The sequence below is a fragment of the Silene latifolia genome, chromosome 2 (assembly GCF_048544455.1).
Source record: "Silene latifolia isolate original U9 population chromosome 2, ASM4854445v1, whole genome shotgun sequence".
NCBI lineage: Eukaryota > Viridiplantae > Streptophyta > Magnoliopsida > Caryophyllales > Caryophyllaceae > Silene > Silene latifolia.
The window spans coordinates 91355827-91375130 of record NC_133527.1 but is presented as its reverse complement, the minus strand read 5'-3'; the positions used below and the strand labels follow the sequence as shown (position 1 = coordinate 91375130).

Sequence of the window (19304 nt, the reverse complement as noted above, 5' to 3'; positions counted from 1 at the left end):
TTTCATGCATTTTAGTAGTAGGTGGTTTGGTTTTAGGCGGAATATGATGCAATTACTAGCATGTGAAAGAAAAGCAATAAAATAAAAAACGTAAAAAAAAACAGTAAAAGTCCTAGTGTGGCCTATCCTATCAAAATGAACAATAAATACAAGTTTGGAATCCATCCTTGGACCCGAGAAGCTTGTCTTGATGTTCCATCTTGATCCATGTAGTGGGAGTGAGCTTGAATCTTCATCTTTAGTCTTCTTTGAAATTACAATAATTAAAATTACATAATTGACCTATTAATTACATTCTAATTTCAAAACCCAAAACTAAAATAAAGGAGATTCGAGATCTCATAATTACATAAAAATTATGTTTCCTTCATTACGAAAACATAATTGATTAAGGCCACACTAAGTATTACAAATTACAACCGATTGCAAAATTAAATACGTAAATAAAATTCATTCATTCGATTCATTCAACATAATTAAAAGAATCAACTAAAATAAATTAAACATACATCATACAATAAATTAATTATGTTGATTAATTTATCCAAACCACCTATTTAAATTAAATTAAGTGACAATTCCGCAATTTAATCACATTAATTTATACATAATCCATATTAAACTTGTAATATGAATTCTATCCGTCAAAATTTTAAACTGCTTTAAAATAACTCGGTATCATTAAATTGTGAACCGATTCACAATAACTAATTGGCCAAAATAAAAAAAAAACAAAATCCAATTTTTTTTTTTTAAATTGGTCACGGCAAAAAAAAAACAGATTTTTTTTTTTTTTTTTTTTTTATGTTTCAGCTGCACGGCTGAATATTTAAAAAAAAAACCTTTTCCTATTTTAATTTGGTAAATAGGAAAAACTTTCCATAATTTTTTTTCCCTTTCTATTTCGGTAAATAGGCAAATAAAAAAATTTCTATTTTTTTCTCTTTTTCTCGGTTTACCAAAAACAAAATTAAAATAATTTTTTTTTTTCGGTGAACCCTAAAAAAACGGCCTTACCCTTTTTTTCTTTTCTTTTTGCGGCAAGATGCCCTAAAACAAGATTTGATGACTAAATTGTTTACCTTTGCTATAAGCACATGATTAGCATATGAAATAATAAACATGATCAATTTATATGCCAAAAACTATATAGCAAAAACAATCCTTTTATCATAAACATGATGATTCCATTTAATTTTAACTTAATCTGCATTAAATAAAAAAACTACCAATTCTTCATATGATAATTCTAACTGATTATAAACTATAATATGAAAAATAGAATGGAGAAATATCATCAAACAGAAAGGAAAAAAAAACGGCACAATAAAAATTTTCGAATCACAAAAAAAAACGAAACCCTAATTATTTTCGAAAATCAGGTTATGTTTACATACAATTTTTACGAAAAATATCAAGATTAAAATCGTAGCCTAGTGCTCTGATACCACTTGTGGGAAATAATCTGTATACTTCCCTTTAACATGAAGGATTATAACGATTTAACAAAGATGATCTAAGGTCATAAAATAAAATACATAAACAAAAGTAAAAGGATTTAGAATTAACCTCAGGTCCTAGCAAAATTGGCCTAAGAACAATATCAAAACTGATATTCGCCTATTAGTTGCACCCAAGACGATCTGAGATATACCCTTTGATTATGCTAGAAATCAATCTAAAATTTTCTTTAAAATTTCATTGTCTTTGTGTTTTTGTGATGAGAAAGAGGAGGCAAGGTCAGAAAAAGTATTAGGTCAGAAATAATTCTCTACCTTTCTTTTTATATAGACCGAAATCTGAAATCAATTACGAAAGAAATAACCTCCTAATTTTCGGCCAAACAGACCGAAAATAAAGAGTGTATTTTCCTTATTTTGGTCTTTCCAAAAATATATAAAGTGTGTTAAATTGTCATCTAGTGAGGATCGAACCCATGACCTCTTGGCTTGTGTGCCCTCACTATTACCACTATGACACGTTCAACTTGTTGATATTAAATACAACTGATTATATTTAACTACGAATTAACAGATTAATTCGTCCAAACTAACCTTATATATATTTAATTAAATTATAACTTATTATATTTAATTTACGAATTGACAGTTAATTCGTCTCAACTTAATATTATTTAATTTTCATTAAATAATTATCTCATCAACACATTGACTAAATTTTTAGTCATTTTGGGCATCAATGTAATTATATTTCTATAACCACATTTCTCAAATACGTCCTATAGGTGTGACCTTTAGAGACCAGTTGATCACCGCCATCTGTATGATAATAACGTCAAACTTTCTAGCAAGCCAACCGTTATTAGGTAAACGTTAATCAACTGATTAAATATATGAAGTATACCCTTGTGAACCTGTAAGAGATTTACAAATGTTATCACACTAATTTGTGGAGGACACCAGCTCCAACACATCATACCACTCCAACTCTAGCCTTTCGATATGACTTACAAACCTCTTGAAGATGCTTTCTCGATTACTACCTCACCCATGGGTAGTCCTCTGGCGAGACGGACATCTTCGTCACGAACAGGGAGTTGGTTGTTTAAGAGGGAAGACCTGAATGGATTGAAACTTGAAACAAACTAGTGTGCTAGGTAGCTGTCGCGGATCATGTCGGTTTTAAGACATAGTATACCATCGAATCCCATATATGAAATTTGCATCTCAGAATGACCACTATTTTTAACCGTAAGAGTGCGCTAGGACTTACCCTTGTACATAAAACCGAAAACATTTCTTTTGAGACGTGACCACCTTGTTTTTTACTTGTACAGGAGTCTTCTATTGCCAACTTTTCTGGATTATATTTCTTCACGTTTACACAAGTAAACAAAAAATGTAGCTAGTCAGATTATTAATGTATTCAAGAAATATATTTATACCTACATATCTGATAATGAAATTAATATTATATCTACTGATAATATTAAAATTGTTTGCATATCTATGAAGGATTAGTGATTAATGGGCATCTGGAAAAGATATACCTACTAGCTAGTTAAATGATTATAGAATCCATTATAATGTACCTAATACCTATGTGCACTCTTTAGGTGGGACAGAATGGGACGTTCAGGATAAACGTACCTACTAGGCAAATAGTCGTATCCAAAATCTATTAAAATGTAAATATAGTAAGCTAAAGGTATAACATACTGGTAAATGGTAATAATGAACTACAAAGAGATGGTTGCAACTATTGTGACAACCAATACAATTTCTAGGAACTTGCCACAGAAACCGAAGAATTAGATAAATAATGACAGATAACGATGGAACATAAGAAGTACATTGAATTAGGGTTAAGGGATTATCTAAATGAACACATATGCCAAAGATGTATTTTAATTATAACGACAAAAAACAACAAATGTAACTTAGAAAATATCCCGGAAAACAAAACAAATAAACCGAAATTATTTTTATTGAATGAAATTAAACGCCATATAAGCTTAAAGATAGTATTTCTTTCAGTTTGAATGATTTTTGTCCTTATTTCACTTTGTAACAGAATGCCTAAGGTAAAGGGTTACATGAATAAAGGTAGACACGTAGTTGAGATGACATAAGTACGACATAATTACTCCATTTGATCCTATTATATGAAAGCTACTGAGTTGACCTGAACACAGTACCAATAGATAAACATGCTTAGTAAGCTGCACAAAACAATTCATGCTACTAGCCACTAGTATATTTGTAGAATTCACAATATAGCACATCACAAAACTAGAACCCATTAAAGCGTATCTTGTAGCTAATTAAACGTAATTAGATTCCATTAAAATGTACTTAGTTGCTAAAGAATTCCTTAAGTATATATATAAATTTAGTGAACCTCACAGGATGCCACCAAAATAACTATTAGCACTTCTTTTTGTTGAATTCATTCTAAGCAATTGTCTCAAATGATTCATTTCTTTTCATTGAGCAACGTACTGACACTACCAACAACAACAACTTACTTTCAGGGGCAACGATGTACGATCAACAATAATTGATAAACAAAAAGCAACTAATGCAACCTCAACAGTATACAGGAAAAACTAACCAATTTATACAAAAACTAATTAAATTGGAAATTGGAGATAAAACAAATATGTAACAAGTAAAAACGGAGTAAATCTACGAAAAATGAAAGTATAAATGAAATGCTAAAAAATCGATGAAACTAAGGTTGTAATCAATGTCATTTTCAGAAGAACAACATAGAAACTGAATAAATAGCAAATTATATTGATAACAGCGAAAAATTAAAGACGTACAACAAATTAGGGTTAAAATCATACCTTATTGAGCATATCGATAGATGACGTACTTTAAATCGAGCGTTTCATGATGCAATCAGGAAAAAGCAGTGAATACACAAATAAGATAAAAGTATAAATCAAACATAATGAAACGGAAAATTAAATTAATAACGACAATGAAAATTTTCCCTGATTAACAAATCCTCAACGAAAACGCAAAAAAATGATCCTGGTTGAGTGATTTCAAGCATGAGGAAGAAAATAAAGGAGCAAGATCATAAAATTGGTCGAGATTCAGTAAAACAATTGAATTAAAAGTTCAGAGAAAAAATTACTTACGAAAATTAGAGAAATTGTTCGATTACAGAAGCTAAATTGAAGAAATTGAAGTCCAGTAATCGTGGTTCGTCGTCGTCATCATTTAGTTCAATGGAATTTTGATGAACAATTGAATTGGGGGAAAAAGGTAGAGAGAAAAAAATGTGCTGAAAAAAATTAGAGGAGAGAGAAAGGTATTGTATCAGATAGGTCGTTTTATACGTAAAAATATGTGGGTTGTGTGTGTTATTCTCACACGTTAGATTGTGTTTTAATCCAATGGTTGTAGGTCGTTCTCACTGAATATTCGTTCTCACCGGATCCTAAATCTAAATCTCTCTCTCTCTCTCTCTCCATATATATATATATATATATATATAACCTTTGTGGTATCAGAGCCATGGTTCGTGATAATTAATCGTGGAATAGTTAGATATAATTCAACACAATGTTTCTCTAACCTTTATGAGTATAGTTAATCATTTTCTTGGCAATAAAACCACTGTTAAAAACAGTATTAGTCACAAGGTTGATATACCTCAAGATCTAGATTTACTTAATAAATGGACTATTCCCAGAGTAAGTGCTAAAACAATTTATAAACTAGGTACCTTCGAAAAATTTGGTTTAAAACAAGTGGTCAAAACTAAAGAAGAAGCAGTCTCACTTAATAATGAAGAGATGTTTCTGGAATTACTGAACAACCATGATTTAGAACCATATAAAAAAAAGGTCAGAACACAAGTTTATTCATATTGGCCTAGTTCAAGTGGCTTTTAAACCACTAAGCTTAGAAGGTTTACCTGAGAGCTTTATAACAGCCCTAAGAGATGGAAAAAATTTGGATTGGAAAAAATCAATCATGGGTGTCATAAAATCAAGTCTGGCTTATGGACCAGCTTATTTTGATGTCTATCCAAATTTAACACTGTCTTTAAATGATGATAATATTTTAGATGCCTTAACATTAAACGTTAAAACCCATGGTTATAACTATGCTCAATGATCTGAAATTATTTGTATATGTTATAGAGTATACTTTAAACCTTTATATACTTTGAATCCTTGTTGTAAATTGGCTGATAAACCAATTAATGAAACCAACGTCATAGACTAATTTTCATAAGTTTGATATAACGACTAGAAGAAGGATTAAATGGGAAGAAATATCATTCCCTGAAAATTGGAAAATTGAAAGGGCTATGACACCTAAACCTATTATTTATACAGATCTGTTAGATGTAACACAGACATGTGATGAGTCTGTTACTTTAAACTTTGGTAATAACCAAACTAATAGATTGCTAAGAAGAACTATTAACAGCCCTTCTAGATTTACTAGATATAATTCTATGAGATCTTATATATCTCCATGTGACTATATAGTAGATCGCCCTAGTACATCTAGACACTCAACTTCTCAAATAAGAGAAGAAATTAGAGATGTTTATTCATCTCTTCATGAACCTAAGGAACCTAGAATGGATGAATTTAAACTCCATAGAGATAACATATTAAGGGGACAATTCAAATGAGGAGAATGTTGAGACTATGTCTCAAATGAGTTTTAGTTTTGGTAATGGATAAAACAATTTCTAAAATAGATATTAGTTTCGGATCTGAAGCTAGATATGAGATTAAAGAAGAATTTAGGCTACCGAGGTGGAAAATTTTCAGGACATGGTTCCTAAATTTTTTTGATGATACTCAAAAAGCAGCAAAACAAAAGGAATTTTATGACTTTTGTACTTTTCATAACAAAATTACATATTTTGTACCTTGGTTTTGTTCTACGTATGTAGAACAATACATCTCTATTCTAAAAAGAAATTATACTTTATCTAATGGAGGCGAGTTAAATGATATTTACCCTCCTTTACAATCTTTTAGGATTGAAAACTGTAATTTTATTGCCTTAGCAAAATTATTTGACAATAAAGATACGGTTATGACAGCATTTAATCTAAATGTTTTGATAAAACAACAAAACTATTCAAATCTATTTTTAAAAATAGTAGGAGAACAAATTGGTTCTTTACATGAGAAAATAGATAATATCATTTCTCTTATAAATAAAAGTACAATGTCTGAAGGAGATACTTCTTCATCAACTTCTTATTCATCTTCTTCAGCTGTTAGTATCCAAGGTCCTCCTAAAATCAAGGACTTTGTGTTAAAACAAAAACCGGAATGGGAGATCAAGTTAACAGAACATGTGAAACTTAGCGAACAAGTTCAAAACTTCCTCAAAGAAAAAATGGAAAGCCTATCTTTAAAAACCCTTAGTGAAGATTTTACTAGTCGTGTTTATAACAACTCTGACCACAAGGATGTCATAAAGGATGAGTTTTATAAACTTGACATGAAGTGGGCCGATAAACCTACTTAAAGGTTGTATTACTATAATCGTCCTTCCCCCATAGATGTTCTTCATGAAGAACAAGAATACTAGTTGAATAATAGTCACAGTGGTAAATGTATTTATGAATGGATTATTGATGGTTATACTGACAAACAAATTTATAATCAAATTCACAGAATGCTCATGCATTCTACTATTTGCAAAAGTTCTGGTAATACTGATGTTAATATAGCTAAAATGATAGCTGCAGGATTCATTGGCCAACTTAAAGGTTGGTGGGATAATTATTTATCTACCTCAGGAAGAAATGCTATCCTTAGCACTATAACAAATGTCGATGGTAAAGAAAAAGAAAACGCAGTTTATACACTAGCTATAAATATTGTTGAACACTTTAGAGGAAGATACTCTGATAATCATGAGAATATTAGAAATTTATTCCAAATCTTAGGTGTAAAACACTTACAGACTTTAGATGGTATAAATATATTTTCCTAAGCAGGGTTATGGAACTCCCCGAGTCTAATAGTACTCATTGGAAAGCCAAATTTGTCGATGGTTTGCCTAATTTATTTGCTGAAAAAGTTAAGAAATCCCTCAGAGGTAATATGACCTCTATTCCTTATGATAATTATACTTATGGTAAACTTATAGGTACTTGTACACAATAAGGCTTGAATCGCTGTAATGAGATCAAATTAAATCAACAATTAAAACGTTAGAATTTGGTAGAAAGAAACCAACTGGGTGAATTTTGTAACCAATTTGGCATGGATGTGCCAGCCTCTTCTCATAAGAAGAACAAACATTTTAATAATTCTTATAATACTTATAATAAAAGAAAAAAGAAATATTACTCTAAGGAAAAGCTTGATAAAAAGGTTGAAAGAAAAGCCTTTACAAAAACTTATAAGAAAAATAAAAAACCAGACAGACAGATTGTTTGTTATAATTGCAATAAGGTTGGCCACTTTGCTAAAGACTGCTGGACCAAAAATAAAATTGCTAGTTTTGATATTGATAATGAAATAAAAGATAAGTTATACAAACTTTTTCTAGTTTCTGATGAGGAACTTGAAGAATCTAGTTCCAGCTTTGATAATGAGGTTAAAATTATGGATAATGATTCTTATCTCTCTGAATCTGAAAGCTCGGAATGTGAACCTTGTCTAAAGGGTAAATCTTGTGACAAGAATGACATTAATAATAATGATTTTTATAATCTAGTATCTCAGTTTCAAGAAAATCAGATAAATGTTCTCAATAATAATCATTGGGTTGAATTACTTAATTAGAACTATCAAAGACCCTGAAATAAGGTCCACGATAATAGATCAAATAGGCACTGAACCTAGTACTTCTAATACTGAAATTAGTTTTCGTAATGAAACAGATTACAAAGAACCTTATACTATGTCTGAAGTTTATAATCTTCTAAAAACACGACAGATAAATTCTCACCCTACTTCTTTAAAAGATATTTATCTGAAATTGAAAAGCTTAAGTTAGAAATAAAAAATTTAAAGAATGAGACTAAAAGTCAAGACACCAGAATATCTAATCTTGAAATTCTTAGTCTTTTAGACCAAGGTCCCAAGAATAAAGAGACTGAAGAGAATCAGATAAATTCCGAAATTGGTAACAAGAATCCAGACATAGCTGACAAAATTGTTGGAGGTAAAGAGACTATGAACTCTTTAAATTTTAATAATGAATTTCTTCAAACCCTTGAGACTGTTGTTAGTAAAAAATGGTATATCAAAATTATCCTAAAAATTGATAATTATTTTTCAAAAGAATTTATTGCTGTTATAGATAGCAGTGCAGATTTAAATGTTATTCAAGAAGGATTAATTCCTACAAGGTATTTTGAAAAAACCTCCCATACTCTTTCTCATGCAGGAGGAGAAAAATTGAATATTAAATTTAAGCTTCCAAGAGCTTCTATTTGTGTTGATGGAAAATGTATTCCAGTATGTTTTTTATTAGTCAAAAACAAATTGTCTACGCAAGTTACTCTTGGAACACCTTTTCTTAATAAGATTTATCCTTTTACCTGCGTGGACAAGGAAAAAATTGTTGCAACTTATGACGATTCTTCAATTACTTATATATTTATAACAAAACCTTGTCTAAATATTTTGCATCAAATGTATGATCATTTGGTCTTAAAAGAAAACCAATTGGGTTTTTTATAACAAGAAGTTAATGTTTTAACCATTGAAGAACGTCTTCAAAATCCTAAATTAAAGGAAAAGATTAAAGTTTGTCTGATTCTTCTTCTTTTTTTTTTTTTTGGGAAAATGTAAGTAGTTCTCATTGATCATAAAATTATCCCATTACATCAATACCATAATAGATCAAGCTAGTTCAAGGAACTATAAGGCTGGGTACCTCATAGTTCCTTCAACCAGTCAAGGACAATCCTACTATTACATTTCAAGTCAATCAACTGTAACGTAACTCTAACATCTTGCTGCACCTTCTGAACTAGACACACATGCCTCATTACAACTTTGTCTATCCTCCAAGAATTGCGATGTTGCCACAAATGATACATAAGACTTTCTAAGATGACCCTAATGACCTTCTTCTTAGTAGCAGAGTGAATCCTCCATTTTATCCACCATTGAATACAATCCTGTGCAGGCAACAGAACTTTGCACCACCTCTGCACTAGATGATGGCAGTGCTTTCTAAAAGCACAACCAAAAAAGAGATGATTGTGATCCTCAGCCATAAGTCCACAGACTTCACATCAGTTTTTATCAATGATCTTCATCCTCACCAAACGATCCTGTGTAAGTAGCCTATTTTGAGCTACCAACCAGCAGAAAAAAGAATGTTTTGGACAAATCCATTTGTTTAAAACCCAAGGATACCAGGCAACCTTATCAGTAAGAGGTTTCAAATAGAGATACCCCTTCTGTGCAGTATATGGCTCTCTTGCAGATAGAAAACTCTTGAAAATATTCTTAACCTGACAAATTTTCCTCCAAGCCCAACTTGCACCATTGCTAGGTTCATAATCCACCCATCTTGCAGATTTAATCTAGACTGCATGCACCCAACAAACCCAAAGATGGTGAGTCTTTTGTTGCACCCACCAGACATAAGTTCCAAGAGTGGCAATGTTCCAGGTATGAAGATCCCTTAAACCAAGCCCCCCCCCCTCGATTTCTTAGGTCTTTAAATTTTCTCCCAGGAAACCAGGGCAGGGTTTTCCTTGGGATCCTTACCATACCATAGTGTAATACTCCGTATTTATGAGTCTTTGGGTACTCTATCGAGTAGGCCTTACTCTGTCAAGTAAGGGTGAGTTGCGTTTTAAAATAGTTTCTGACCTGTTGGGTACTCGATCGAGTAACTAGGATACTCGATCGAGTAAGGGCGTACTCGATCGAGTACCTTAGGTACTCGATCGAGTAGCCGGTTTACGGGGAGTTTTTCTCGGGTTTTGTTAATTATGCGATTAAGATATATAACCTTTTCCGTCATCATTCTAAACACTTTTGCAAAACCTAATTTACTGTCAAAGAGAGAAAGCAATAACGTTCATCATCTTAATCGCATTGTTAGCAAATCCCGGAGTTTGGAAGGTCGGTTTTCATCGTTTGTTATACCGTTGAGATCCTTGCGTTAAGGGTAAGATCTATGTACCCTTTTTGTTGTCTTTCCTTTAAGTTGGTTAAACCCTAATCTAGGGATTTGGGGGTTTTTGAGTAGTTTGTGATTTGGTAGCATTTGTATGTTGTATGATAGGAGGAGGTTTCGTAGAAGAAGCTTTTTGATACAGCTGTAGAGACCGTCTGATAGTTGTGCTTTCCAGGTAGGATTTTCTACTCAGTATTAGTCCCATAATGGGATTTCCTACTCAGTATTAGTCCCATAATGGGATGCTTGTTGATGTGTTGAGATTGATTGTTTGATATAGTAATTGTGTTGTGACGGTTGTGATTGTGATTGTTTGTCTGTGGTTCTCGAGATGCGTTCTCGGCTGAGTGGAGTCACTTGTGGGAGTGGCTTCACGCCCTAGTTTCGCCCTTCGTGGAACCCGCCACGGAAGGGGATGTGCACATTAATGAGCAGGGTTATCGCTCGACATGATGAGCGGGGCTTAGGTAGGAACGGATGCGGTCCCCCACTGGCAGGGTTGGTCCAGTGGACAGTCGGTGATTGAGATTGTTGGGATTGGTGTGATTGTGTGTGTGTGTGACAGTTAAGCTATCTGTTTATCTTATTGTTGATATATATATAAGTTGTGTGATTAGTACTGACCCCGGTTGTTGTTTTGTAAAACCTGCGGTGATCCATTCAGGGATGGTGAGCATTAATTGAGCAGGTTTGAGTTGAGTACTGGGATAGCTGGGATGTGCCACCGTCTGACGATAGAAGTCTTCCGCTGTAGTCTTTTAGTTTTATGACATTTCAGTATTTCAGTAGACAGTTGGTTTTAAGAACTTGTACCCGTATTTTGGGATTTGGTTTCAGTTGTACTTTTCACTAAAGTTATATCATTTCAGTTGTACTTTTCACTAAAGTTATATCATTTGAGATGGTAATATCTTCATACCTGAGTGGTCCTGGTAAGGCACTTGGAGTATGGGGGTGTTACAAATGGTATCAGAGCGACGATCCTGAAACCTGTAACCAATGAACCTAATGAACATAGGGAGTCAATTAAAATGAACCTGGGGTAAAGGTTGTAGGTGCTAATGCAAAGGCTTGGGAGACGTCCTGAAGTCGCGAACTCGCCCTACAATTATGAACCGGTCACATGGGGGGTGTATGTTAAGGTCGTATGCGTTGTTTGGTTAGCTTGTGTGTGAATGTGATGAAGTGTGTGTAACTGTTGGATGTTTGCAGTAGAAAGTTGAGAATGTGAAAAAAAGGTTGATGATATATGTAGAACTGTTGTTGGAATGAGAAATAGATGGATGTTTACAATGTGGCGTTTAATAACATGATATAATGATTTCGTAGATCGTATGAAAAGATGCGTAGCATTATATGCTTATTTATGATATAACGTTGGTTTTATAAAGTTTTGAGTATGTTAGAATATGATATAGCATGCGGGTAACGTTTTTGAGTTAGCATGACTCGATCGAGTGGGACTAACTTGATCGGGTGGGTTTTTGACGATTTTGAGTCCAGAATCGTTTTTTTGGTCACTCGATCGAGTACCTCGGGCACTCGATCGAGTAGGGGGTCACTCGATCTAGCTACTCGGTCGAGTATATTAGAGATTAGAAGGTCTGTTTGGGGTCTGATATTGGGGCACTCGATCAAGTATGGTGGGCACTCGATCGAGTAGCCTGTTACTCGATCGAGTATGTTTGGGAACTCGATCGAGTAGGTTCTAGGCAGCTTGTTTTCGTGTTTTGAGGTTTTGGCGCGTATGTTTATATCCACCCCTTTTTCTGATATAGTTTCAAGATGCCGCCCAAGAAGAATGTGTTGTATGTGAGAGCTGAGCTTATGAACATAGATGACATCGTTAAGATGTTGGAGCATCAGGATGCTCTTACCGAGGCTTTAAAGACTGTGGGGAAAGATAAGGATAAGGATAAGGAGAAAGAGGTTGATCACTCTAAAATCAGCCTCTATATAGCGAGGTTTAACCCGAAAGAGTACAAGGGGGTTGGGGAACCTAACCTTCTTGGTAGCTGGCTTAGAGAGATGGAGAACATATTAGATTTGGTTCACTGTCCTGATGAGATGAGAGTGGAACAAGCTGCGTTCTATCTGAGGGAGGCAGCTGGCAAGTGGTGGGATACGGTGAAAGTGAGTGCTAAGGAGTTATATGCGAACCAAGGTTTACCTGCTATACCTTGGGAAGAGTTTCGTAGGGCTATGAGGAAAGAGTTTGTACCGGAGCATGTGAGGAGTAAGTTGAGAGAGGAGTTTGATGGGTTTAAGATGACCGCTGATATGTCTGTGGCCGAGTACTACAGGCAGTTCAATGACAAGTCTAGGTATGCTGAGGATATGGGTTTGAGTGAGGAGAATCTGGCGCTGAGGTTTGAGAGGGGGTTGACCCCTAAGATTATGGATAAGTTACCCGTGGGAGTCCTTACTGATGTTAAGGAAGCTTATAAGAGGGCTGGGAGAGCTGAGAGGTTGGTGGAGATGGCTCAGGAGAGGTTAGGTGGTGAGAAAAGGAAGTCTGAGAGCGAGAGTGGTGGCCAATCTAGTCACAAGAAAGGCAACCACAATCGATCAGAGGGTTTTCTTCCGGGTCGGGTTCGATCTTTGGGGCTTCCTTTGGGCGTGGCCGTGGAGGTGGTAGTAGTAGTTGGGGAACGACCTGCATCAGTTGTGGTGGTGTAGGCCACAAGAGACATGAGTGCACAAGTGCACCGGAAACTTTCCAGAGACCTGCGCAGAGCTATGCGAGCAATAGACCAACTGGGTCGTGGTCAAACCGGGGAAGTCAGAGCTACCAGAGTGGAGGTAACCGCAACAGCGGTAATTCTTATCAGAAACCACCAACGAACAACAAAAACAATCAAGGGTCGGGTGCTAAGCCGACCACATCAGCCAGTACTGTCCAGGGAAGTGGACAGAAGACCAGTGGAAAGTTATTCATGATGGAGAAGAAAGCAGCTGAGGAGGATGCACACGTTATCATTGGTACTTTTCTTGTTAATGGTATTCATACCTTTGTTTTGTGTGATTCGGGGGCTTATCAGTCGTTTGTATCTTCGAGTCATGTTAAACGGTTTGGTTTGAGGGTGTATGAGTCTGTTAGTGAGAAAGTTTTTATACCTTCGGGTGAGTCTGTATCTTGCGGGAGGTTATATAGGGATGTACCTATGATAGTTGGGCTAGTTGATTTTCCTGTAGACTTGCTAGAGTTTCCTTTTGACGGTTTTGAGATGATAGTTGGGATGGATTGGCTGGGAAAGTATAAAGCTAAGATAGACTGTCATCAAAAGAAAGTGTCTTTAAGAGGTCCTAAGGGCGTTAGTGTGTCTTATCGTGGGTTTCTAATCAAACCCAAATTTAAGTTGATTACAGCTGTTACTTTGAAGTCATATATGAGGAAGGGATGTCCTTTGATATTGTGCCATGTTAGAGATGACCAGATAGAGGGTCCGATGGTTGATCAGATACCAGTGGTGGGAGAGTTTGAGGATGTGTTTCCGGAAGAGATTCCGGAGTTGCCGCCGAGAAGAGAGATAGATTTCACAGTTGAGTTGAAACCAGGGACGGGGCCAATCTCTAAGGCACCTTACCATATGGCTCCTAAGGAGATGGAGGAGCTTAGGAAACAGTTGGATGATCTGATAGAGAAGGGATACATTAGACCAAGTGTACCGCCGTGGGGAGCACCAGTTCTTTTTGTGAAGAAGAAGGATGGGAGTTTGAGGTTGTGCATAGACTATAGAGAGTTGAACCGAGTGACAGTGAAGAACAAGTATCCTTTGCGAAGGATAGATGACTTGTTTGATCAGTTGAGTGGTGCATCAGTCTTTTCTAAGATTGATTTGAGATCGGGGTACCATCAAGTGAAGATTAGAGAGGTGGACATACCAAAGACAGCTTTCACGTCGAGGTATAGCCATTATAAGTATGTGGTGATGCCGTTTGGGTTGTCTAATGCACCGGCAGTGTTTATGGATTTGATGAATAGGATCTTTAGACAGTTTTTGGACAAGTTTGTAGTGGTGTTTATCGATGATATCTTAGTCTACTCCAAGACTAAGGAGGAGCATGAGGAGCATCTGAGGGTTGTGTTGCAGACTTTGAGGGAGTATGAGCTATATACTAAGCTATCTAAGTGTGAGTTCTGGTTAGAGAAAGTTTCTTTTCTGGGGCATGTGATCTCTAAAGATGGAGTAGCTGTGGATCCGGCAAAGATCGAAGCAGTGACAAAGTGGGAAGCATCAAAGAATGTTGCAGAGATCAGAAGTTTCTTGGGTTTAGCTGGATACTACAGACGGTTCGTGAAAGATTTCTCCAAGATAGCTAGACCTATGACAGCGTTGATGAGGAAAGAGAACAGGTTTCGTTGGGATGAGAGTTGTGAGACGGCGTTCCAAACATTAAAGGAGCGTTTGACCACAACTCCTATCTTAGCATTACCTGAGGGGATTGAGAACTTTGAGGTTTATACGGATGCCTCAAAGAATGGGTTGGGGTGTGTGTTGATGCAGAACGGTAAGGTGATTGCCTATGCTTCTAGGCAATTGAAGCCTTATGAGGAGAACTACCCTACTCACGATCTGGAGTTGGGTGCAGTGGTGTTTGCTCTCAAGATTTGGAGACATTACCTTTATGGAGCAATCTTTAAGGTATTTTCTGATCACAAGAGTCTCAAGTACATCTTCACTCAAAAGGAGTTGAACGTGAGACAGAGGAGTTGGATGGAGCTGATTGGCGATTATGACATGGAAATTATCTACCATGAAGGGAAGGTCAATGTAGTTGCCGATGTTTTGAGTAGGAAGAGTGTTCATTCTTTGTGTACAGCTCTATCTTTGATGAGGCTGAGAGATGAGGTAGCGAGGTTTGGGATACATATGATGCCATGGGTGATCTGACAGTGCAGCTTGAGTTTTATGATGACATTCGAGGTAAGCAGGCGTTGGATCCTAAGATAGTGGAGTGGAGAGCTGGAGTAGAGAAAGGGACAGTGTCCCGATTTTCTATTCATACAAATGGTAGTTTGAGGTTTGATGGTAGGTGGTGTGTTCCTAATGATGAGGAGTTGAAAAACACTATCATGACAGAGGCACATTGCACACCATATTCAGTTCATCCAGGTGGAGATAAGTTGTACAAGGATTTAAAGAACACATTTTGGTGGCCTGGAATGAAGAAAGAGACAGCTGAGTTTGTGGCCCGTTGTTTGACATGCCAGAGAGTTAAAGGGGAACAGCGACGACCACAAGGTAAGATTCAGTCTTTAACGGTACCTGAGTGGAAGTGGGAATCCATTTCCATGGATTTTATCGTGGGTTTGCCAAAGAGTCAACAAGGAAACAACATGATTTGGGTAATAGTGGATCGACTGACCAAGTCAGCTCACTTTGTTCCAATGAAAGATACATGGACTAAAGCACAATTGGCTATGGCCTATCGAAAGAACGTGCTTAAGTTACATGGAGTCCCTAAGGACATAGTGTTTGACAGAGATGCGAGATTTATATCAAGGTTTTGGAAAGAGTTGCAGGAATCGTTGGGAACAACTTTGAAGATGAGTACAACATTTCATCCTGCGACAGACGGACAGACTGAGAGAACGATCAAAATACTTGAGGATATGCTACGAGCTTGTGTGATGGATTTTGGTGGTAGCTGGGAACAGAGGTTAGACTTGATTGAGTTTTCTTACAACAATAGCTATCACACTAGTATTGGTATGGCACCGTTTGAGGCTTTGTATGGGAGGAGATGTAGGAGTCCGATTTGTTGGGACGATAGTGCCGAGGCAGTGGTTTTAGGACCAGAGATGGTACATGAGATGGTTGAACAGATTAAGATGATCAGGGAACGGATGAGAGCAGCTCAGGATAGGCAAAAGAATTATGCAGATCTACATCACCGAGATATAGAGTTTCAGGTTGGGGACAAGGTTCTTTTGAAAGTGTCTCCTATGGGTGGGGTTATGATATTTGGGAAGAAAGGCAAGCTAAGTCAGAAGTTTATTGGGCCTTATGAGATCTTAGAGCGAGTTGGGGAAGTTGCATATCGTCTGGCTTTACCAGCTGCGCTAGAGATAGTGCTTAATGTGTTTCATGTATCGCAGCTGCGGAAGTATGTGAGTGACCCGTCACATGTGTTAGAGGCAGAGAGCTTAGAGCTAGATGAGTCCTTATCATATCTTGAGGTGCCTAAGCAGATTCTTGACCGAAAGGTTAGGAAGACTAGGAGTGGTGAGACAGTTTTGCTTAAGATACTTTGGTCTAACCACGATACTGAGGAAGCTACATGGGAGCCAGAGGAAGCTATGAAAGAGCGTTACCCTTTTCTTTTTGATCAGGTATGTATGGTGACGGGGACGTAACCTTGTTTCTTTTAGGGGGTAGGAGATGATCGCGAAGAGTTTTTAGGAGTTTTATACCCTTTTTGTATGTCGTGTCGGTATGTTTGTCGGGATGTGTTGGTTTAGTGACATGTTTCATGTTGAGTTTTGTCTTGGTTGTTGAGTCGGGAGTGTGGTGGGAGTACCTTTGTTTAGTTGTGGTTTGAACTTCGGGGACGAAGTTCTTTTTAAGGAGGGAAGATTGTAATACTCCGTATTTATGAGTCTTTGGGTACTCTATCGAGTAGGCCTTACTCTGTCGAGTAAGGGTGAGTTGCATTTTAAAATAGTTTCTGACCTGTTGGGTACTCGATCGAGTAACTAGGATACTCGATCGAGTAAGGGGGTACTTGATCGAGTACCTTAGGTACTCGATCGAGTAGCCGGTTTACGAGGGGTTTTTCTCGGGTTTTGTTAATTATGCGATTAAGATATATAACCTTTTCTGTCATCATTCTAAACACTTTTGCAAAACCTAATTTACTGTCAAAGAGAGAAAGCAAGTACGTTCATCATCTTAATCGCATTGTATGCAAATCCCGGAGTTTGGAAGGTCGGTTTTCATTGTTTGTTATACCGTTGAGATCCTTGCGTCAAGGGTAAGATCTATGTACCCTTTTTGTTGTCTTTCCTTTAAGTTGGTTAAACCCTAATCTAGGGATTTGGGGGTTTTTGAGTAGTTTGTGATTTGGTAGCATTTGTATGTTGTATAATAGGAGGAGGTTTCGTAGAAGAAGCTTTTTGATATAGCTGTAGAGACCGTCTGATAGTTGTGCTTTCCAGGTAGGATTTCCTACTCAGTATTAGTCCCATAATGGGATGATTATTGATGTGTTGAGATTGATTGTTTGATATAGTAATTGTGTTGTGACGGCTGTGATTGTGATTGTTTGTCTGTGGTTCTCGAGATGCGTTCTCGGCTGAGTGGGGTCACTTGCGGTAGTGGCTTCACGCCCTAGTTTCGCCCTTCGTGGAACCCGCCACGGAAGGGGATGTGCACATTAATGAGCAGGGTTATCGCTCGACATGATGAGCGGGGCTTAGGTAGGAACGGATGCGGTCCCCCACTGGCAGGGCTGGTCCAGTGGACAGTCGGTGATTGAGATTGTTGGGATTGGTGTGATTGTGTGTGTGTAACGGTTAAGCTATCTGTTTATCTTATTGTTGATATATATATAAGTTGTGTGATTAGTACTGACCCCGGTTGTTGTTTTGTAAAACCTGCGGTGATCCATTCGGGGATGGTGAGCGAGAATTGAGCGGAGTTTGAGTTGAGTCTTTCGGGATAGTGGGATGTGCCACCGTCCGACGATAGAAGTCTTCCGCTGTAGTCTTTTAGTTTTATGACATTTCAGTATTTCAGTAGACAGTTTGTTTTAAGAACTTGTACCCGTATTTTGGGATTTGGTTTCAGTTGTACTTTTCACTAAAGTTATATCATTTAAGTTGTTTCGTTATTGTCTTATGAATATCATGCCTCGGGTAACCGAGATGGTAATATCTTCATACCTGAGTGGTCCTGGTAAGGCACTTGGAGTATGGGGGTGTTACACATAGATACTGTCTGCACATTTTCTCAATTGCATCAATTATAGTCTTGGGTAATATAAAAATACGAGCCCAATAGTAGTGCAAAGTACTAAGGACAGACTGGATCAACACAACCCTTCCAGCATAAGATAACTTTCTAGAACCCAATCTCCTAATCTTAGTAACCACATTCTCAATCAAGCAATTACAGTCCATTATAGATAGACGTTTAGGGGACACATTAATGCCCAAATATCTAAAGGGGACTGCACTTCTCTTCATCCTTGTAACCTGCTCAATCTCCCTGATCAAGCTATCAGGAACTCCATTAGCATAGAAATTTGATTTACCACTATTCATCACCAAACCAGTTGCCTTAGAAAAGTAGTTAAAAGCTTTAAGCAGAAGATCTATAGAGGCTCTCCCACCTTTACAGAACATAATTAGGTCATTAGCAAAGTAAAGATGAGTAAGGTTAATTCTCTTACATAAAGGATGGTGCCTGAACTTTCTCTGTTTTTGAACAATCAGCAGGATTCTACTAAGATATTCCAAGCAAAGGGTAAATAAAAGAGGGGAGAGTGGATCACCCTGTCTTAATCCCCTTTGCCCCTTAAAAAACCCAAAAGTTTCCCCATTGAGTGAAAGAGAATAAGAAGGGGTAGTAACACATTGCAGCAGAAGATTAATGAATTTTTTAGGAAAGCCAGTACCCTAAAGCATCTAAGAAACAAAAGACCACTCAATGAAGTCATATGCCTTTTGAAGGTCAAGGTTCATCAATACCC

General features: G+C 36.7%; 1 protein-coding gene across 1 annotated transcript; it reads right to left on the bottom strand.

Annotated features, from left to right (window-relative positions):
* Positions 1-9547: 9547 nt before the first annotated feature.
* On the bottom strand, positions 9548-18957 carry LOC141641076 (uncharacterized). Its single transcript, XM_074449753.1, has 2 exons — positions 18538-18957; positions 9548-9649 (listed from the first exon to the last, which is right to left on the bottom strand). The coding sequence occupies exons 1-2, from the start codon at positions 18955-18957 to the stop codon at positions 9548-9550; spliced, it is 522 nt and encodes a 173-aa protein (XP_074305854.1).
* Between the last annotated feature and the right edge of the window lie 347 nt (positions 18958-19304).